At 46.0% G+C, this 6,117-nt stretch overlaps 2 protein-coding genes across 2 annotated transcripts; both read left to right on the top strand.

Annotated features, from left to right (window-relative positions):
- The first annotated feature begins 1,900 nt into the window (after nucleotides 1-1,900).
- On the top strand, nucleotides 1,901-3,179 carry LOC126199471 (ribosome-binding protein 1-like). Its single transcript, XM_049936393.1, has 2 exons — nucleotides 1,901-2,530; nucleotides 2,625-3,179. Exons 1-2 carry the CDS (start codon nucleotides 1,901-1,903, stop codon nucleotides 3,177-3,179), a joined length of 1,185 nt encoding a protein of 394 aa, XP_049792350.1.
- A 646-nt stretch (nucleotides 3,180-3,825) lies between these two features.
- On the top strand, nucleotides 3,826-5,658 carry LOC126199470 (ribosome-binding protein 1-like). Its single transcript, XM_049936391.1, has one exon. It carries the CDS (start codon nucleotides 3,826-3,828, stop codon nucleotides 5,656-5,658), a length of 1,833 nt encoding a protein of 610 aa, XP_049792348.1.
- Nucleotides 5,659-6,117: the final 459 nt, after the last annotated feature.

The following is a 6,117-nucleotide window of genomic DNA, read 5'->3' as shown; positions in this document are numbered from 1 at the left end:
AAATATGGGAAAAACGCAAATATGGGAAAAAGCATACATTGGAAAAACGCAAATATGGGAAAGACGCAAATATGGGAAAGACGCAAATATGGGAAAGACGCAAATATGGGAAAGACGCAAATATGGGAAAGACGCAAATATGGGAAAGACGCAAATATGGGAAAGACGCAAATATGGGAAAGACGCAAATATGGGAAAGACGCAAATATGGGAAAGACGCAAATATGGGAATGACGCAAATATGGGAAAGACGCAAATATGGGAAAGACGCAAATATGGGAAAGACGCAAATATGGGAAAGACGCAAATATGGGAAAGACGCAAATATGGGAAAGACGCAAATATGGGAAAGACGCAAATATGGGAAAGACGCAAATATGGGAAAGACGCAAATATGGGAAAGACGCAAATATGGGAAAGACGCAAATATGGGAAAGACTTAAAATGGTAAAACCGCAAAAATCCGAAAATCGCAAAAGTCGGAAAATCGGAAATATGGCAGAAGAGACTTTTGTGGCACATCTTGACTAGAAGAAGGAATCGGTTGGTAGGATGGGTTCATGAGTAACACGACAAACGCAAACATGGGAAAAACGCAAATGTGGGGAAAAAGGCAAATGTGGGGAAAAAGGCAAATGTGGGGAAAAAGGCAAATGTGGGGAAAAAGGCAAATGTGGGGAAAAAGGCAAATGTGGGGAAAAAGGCAAATGTGGGGAAAAAGGCAAATGTGGGGAAAAAGGCAAATGTGGGGAAAAAGGCAAATGTGTTGAAAAAGGCAAATGTGGGGAAAAAGGCAAATGTGGGGAAAAAGGCAAATGTGGGGAAAAAGGCAAATGTGGGGAAAAAGGCAAATGTGGGGAAAAAGGCAAATGTGGGGAAAAAGGCAAATGTGGGGAAAAAGGCAAATGTGGGGAAAAAGGCAAATGTGGTGAAAAAGGCAAATGTGGGGAAAAAGGCAAATGTGGGGAAAAAGGCAAATGTGGGGAAAAAGGCAAATGTGGGGAAAAAGGCAAATGTGGGGAAAAAGGCAAATGTGGGGAAAAAGGCAAATGTGGGGAAAAAGGCAAATGTGGGGAAAAAGGCAAATGTGGGGAAAAAGGCAAATGTGGGGAAAAAGGCAAATGTGGGGAAAAAGGCATATGTGGGGAAAAAGGCAAATGTGGGGAAAAAGGCAAATATGGGAATAACTCAAATATGGGAATAACTCAAATATGGGAAAAAGCAAACATTGGAAAAACGCAAACATTGGAAAAACGCAAACATTGGAAAACCGCAAATATGGGAATAACGCAAATATGGGAATAACGCAAATATGGGAAAAACGCAATAATGGGAAAAACGCAATAATGGGAATAACGCAAATATGGGAAAAACGCAATAATGGGAAAAACGCAAATATGGGAAAAACGCAAACATTGGAAAAACGCAAACACTGGAAAAAGCAAACATTTGAAAGACGCAAATATGGGAAAGACGCAAATATGGGAAAGACGCAAATATGGGAAAGACGCAAATATGGGAAAGACGCAAATATGGGAAAGACGCAAATATGGGAAAGACGCAAATATGGGAAAGACGCAAATATGGGAAAGACGCAAATATGGGAAAGACGCAAATATGGGAAAGACGCAAATATGGGAAAGACGCAAATATGGGAAAGACGCAAATATGGGAAAGACGCAAATATGGGAAAGACGCAAATATGGGAAAGACGCAAATATGGGAAAGACGCAAATATGGGAAAGACGCTAATATGGTAAAGACTTAAAATGGTAAAGACTTAAAATGGTAAAACCGCAAAAATCGGAAAATCGCAAAAGTCGGATATCGCAAATATGGCAGAAGAGACTTTTGTGGAACATCTTGACTAGAAGAAGGAATCGGTTGGTAGGATGGGTTCATGAGTAACGCGACAAACACAAACGTGGGGAAAGAGGCAAACGTGGGGAAAGAGGCAAACGTGGGGAAAGAGGCAAACGTGGGGAAAGAGGCAAACGTGGGGAAAGAGGCAAACGTGGGGAAAGAGGCAAACGTGGGGAAACAGGCAAACGTGGGGAAACAGGCAAACGTGGGGAAACAGGCAAACGTGGGGAAACAGGCAAACGTGGGGAAACAGGCAAACGTGGGGAAACAGGCAAACGTGGGGAAACAGGCAAACGTGGGGAAACAGGCAAACGTGGGGAAACAGGCAAACGTGGGGAAACAGGCAAACGTGGGGAAACAGGCAAACGTGGGGAAACAGGCAAACGTGGGGAAACAGGCAAACGTGGGGAAACAGGCAAACGTGGGGAAACAGGCAAACGTGGGGAAACAGGCAAACGTGGGGAAACAGGCAAACGTGGGGAAACAGGCAAACGTGGGGAAACAGGCAAACGTGGGGAAACAGGCAAACGTGGGGAAACAGGCAAACGTGGGGAAACAGGCAAACGTGGGGAAACAGGCAAACGTGGGGAAACAGGCAAACGTGGGGAAACAGGCAAACGTGGGGAAACAGGCAAACGTGGGGAAACAGGCAAACGTGGGGAAACAGGCAAACGTGGGGAAAAAAGGCAAACGTGGGGAAAAAAGGCAAACGTGGGGAAAAAAGGCAAACGTGGGGAAAAAAGGCAAACGTGGGGAAAAAGGCAAACGTGGGGAAAAAGGCAAACGTGGGGAAAAAGGCAAACGTGGGGAAAAAGGCAAACGTGGGGAAAAAGGCAAACGTGGGGAAAAAGGCAAATGTGGGGAAAAAGGCAAATGTGGGGAAAAAGGCAAATGTGGGGAAAAAGGCAAATGTGGGGAAAAAGGCAAATGTGGGGAAAAAGGCAAATGTGGGGAAAAAGGCAAATGTGGGGAAAAAGGCAAATGTGGGGAAAAAGGCAAATGTGGGGAAAAAGGCAAATGTGGGGAAAAAGGCAAATGTGGGGAAAAAGGCAAATGTGGGGAAAAAGGCAAATGTGGGGAAAAAGGCAAATGTGGGGAAAAAGGCAAATGTGGTGAAAAAGGCAAATGTGGGGAAAAAGGCAAATGTGGGAAAAAAGGCAAATGTGGGGAAAAAGGCAAATGTGGGGAAAAAGGCAAATGTGGGGAAAAAGGCAAATGTGGGGAAAAAGGCAAATGTGGGGAAAAAGGCAAATGTGGGGAAAAAGGCAAATGTGGGGAAAAAGGCAAATATGGGAATAACTCAAATATGGGAATAACTCAAATATGGGAAAAAGCAAACATTGGAAAAACGCAAACATTGGAAAAACGCAAACATTGGAAAAACGCAAATATGGGAATAACGCAAATATGGGAATAACGCAAATATGGGAATAACGCAAATATGGGAAAAACGCAATAATGGGAAAAACGCAATAATGGGAAAAACGCAATAATGGGAAAAACGCAAATATGAGAAAAACGCAAATATGGGAAAAACGCAAACATTGGAAAAACGCAAACACTGGAAAAAGCAAACATTTGAAAGACGCAAATATGGGAAAGACGCAAATATGTGAAAGACGCAAATATGGGAAAGACGCAAATATGGGAAAGACGCAAATATGGGAAAGACGCAAATATGGGAAAGACGCAAGTATGGGAAAGACGCAAATATGGGAAAGACGCAAATATGGGAAAGACGCAAATATGGGAAAGACGCAAATATGGGAAAGACACAAATATGGGAAAGACGCAAATATGGGAAAGACGCAAATATGGGAAAGACGCAAATATGGTAAAGACTTAAAATGGTAAAACCGCAAAAATCGGAAAATCGCAAAAGTCGGATATCGCAAATATGGCAGAAGAGACTTTTGTGGAACATCTTGACTAGAAGAAGGAATCGGTTGGTAGGATGGGTTCATGAGTAACGCGACAAACACAAACGTGGGGAAAGAGGCAAACGTGGGGAAAGAGGCAAACGTGGGGAAAGAGGCAAACGTGGGGAAAGAGGCAAACGTGGGGAAAGAGGCAAACGTGGGGAAAGAGGCAAACGTGGGGAAACAGGCAAACGTGGGGAAACAGGCAAACGTGGGGAAACAGGCAAACGTGGGGAAACAGGCAAACGTGGGGAAACAGGCAAACGTGGGGAAACAGGCAAACGTGGGGAAACAGGCAAACGTGGGGAAACAGGCAAACGTGGGGAAACAGGCAAACGTGGGGAAACAGGCAAACGTGGGGAAACAGGCAAACGTGGGGAAACAGGCAAACGTGGGGAAACAGGCAAACGTGGGGAAACAGGCAAACGTGGGGAAACAGGCAAACGTGGGGAAACAGGCAAACGTGGGGAAACAGGCAAACGTGGGGAAACAGGCAAACGTGGGGAAACAGGCAAACGTGGGGAAACAGGCAAACGTGGGGAAACAGGCAAACGTGGGGAAACAGGCAAACGTGGGGAAACAGGCAAACGTGGGGAAACAGGCAAACGTGGGGAAACAGGCAAACGTGGGGAAACAGGCAAACGTGGGGAAACAGGCAAACGTGGGGAAACAGGCAAACGTGGGGAAACAGGCAAACGTGGGGAAACAGGCAAACGTGGGGAAACAGGCAAACGTGGGGAAACAGGCAAACGTGGGGAAACAGGCAAACGTGGGGAAACAGGCAAACGTGGGGAAACAGGCAAACGTGGGGAAACAGGCAAACGTGGGGAAACAGGCAAACGTGGGGAAACAGGCAAACGTGGGGAAACAGGCAAACGTGGGGAAACAGGCAAACGTGGGGAAACAGGCAAACGTGGGGAAACAGGCAAACGTGGGGAAACAGGCAAACGTGGGGAAACAGGCAAACGTGGGGAAACAGGCAAACGTGGGGAAACAGGCAAACGTGGGGAAACAGGCAAACGTGGGGAAACAGGCAAACGTGGGGAAACAGGCAAACGTGGGGAAACAGGCAAACGTGGGGAAACAGGCAAACGTGGGGAAACAGGCAAACGTGGGGAAACAGGCAAACGTGGGGAAACAGGCAAACGTGGGGAAACAGGCAAACGTGGGGAAACAGGCAAACGTGGGGAAACAGGCAAACGTGGGGAAACAGGCAAACGTGGGGAAACAGGCAAACGTGGGGAAACAGGCAAACGTGGGGAAACAGGCAAACGTGGGGAAACAGGCAAACGTGGGGAAACAGGCAAACGTGGGGAAACAGGCAAACGTGGGGAAACAGGCAAACGTGGGGAAACAGGCAAACGTGGGGAAACAGGCAAACGTGGGGAAACAGGCAAACGTGGGGAAACAGGCAAACGTGGGGAAACAGGCAAACGTGGGGAAACAGGCAAACGTGGGGAAACAGGCAAACGTGGGGAAACAGGCAAACGTGGGGAAACAGGCAAACGTGGGGAAACAGGCAAACGTGGGGAAACAGGCAAACGTGGGGAAACAGGCAAACGTGGGGAAACAGGCAAACGTGGGGAAACAGGCAAACGTGGGGAAACAGGCAAACGTGGGGAAACAGGCAAACGTGGGGAAAAAGGCAAACGTGGGGAAAAAGGCAAACGTGGGGAAAAAGGCAAACGTGGGGAAAAAGGCAAACGTGGGGAAAAAGGCAAACGTGGGGAAAAAGGCAAACGTGGGGAAAAAGGCAAACGTGGGGAAAAAGGCAAATGTGGGGAAAAAGGCAAATGTGGGGAAAAAGGCAAATGTGGGGAAAAAGGCAAATGTGGGGAAAAAGGCAAATATGGGAATAACTCAAATATGGGAATAACTCAAATATGGGAAAAAGCAAACATTGGAAAAACGCAAACATTGGAAAAACGCAAACATTGGAAAAACGCAAACATTGGAAAAACGCAAATATGGGAATAACGCAAATATGGGAATAACGCAAATATGGGAAAAACGCAATAATGGGAAAAACGCAATAATGGGAAAAACGCAATAATGGGAAAAACGCAATAATGGGAAAAACGCAAATATGAGAAAAACGCAAATATGGGAAAAACGCAAACATTGGAAAAACGCAAACACTGGAAAAAGCAAACATTTGGATGACGCAAATATGGGAAAAACGCAAATATGGGAAAGACGCAAATATGGGAAAGACGCAAATATGGGAAAGACGCAAATATGGGAAAGACGCAAATATGGGAAAGACGCAAATATGGGAAAGACGCAAATATGGGAAAGACGCAAATATGGGAAAGACGCAAATATGGGAAAGACG

The sequence above is a fragment of the Schistocerca nitens genome, chromosome 8, assembly GCF_023898315.1.
Source record: "Schistocerca nitens isolate TAMUIC-IGC-003100 chromosome 8, iqSchNite1.1, whole genome shotgun sequence".
Lineage (NCBI taxonomy): Eukaryota > Metazoa > Arthropoda > Insecta > Orthoptera > Acrididae > Schistocerca > Schistocerca nitens.
The sequence above is the reverse complement of the archived record's forward strand: the minus strand, read 5'-3'. Positions and strand labels throughout refer to the sequence as shown.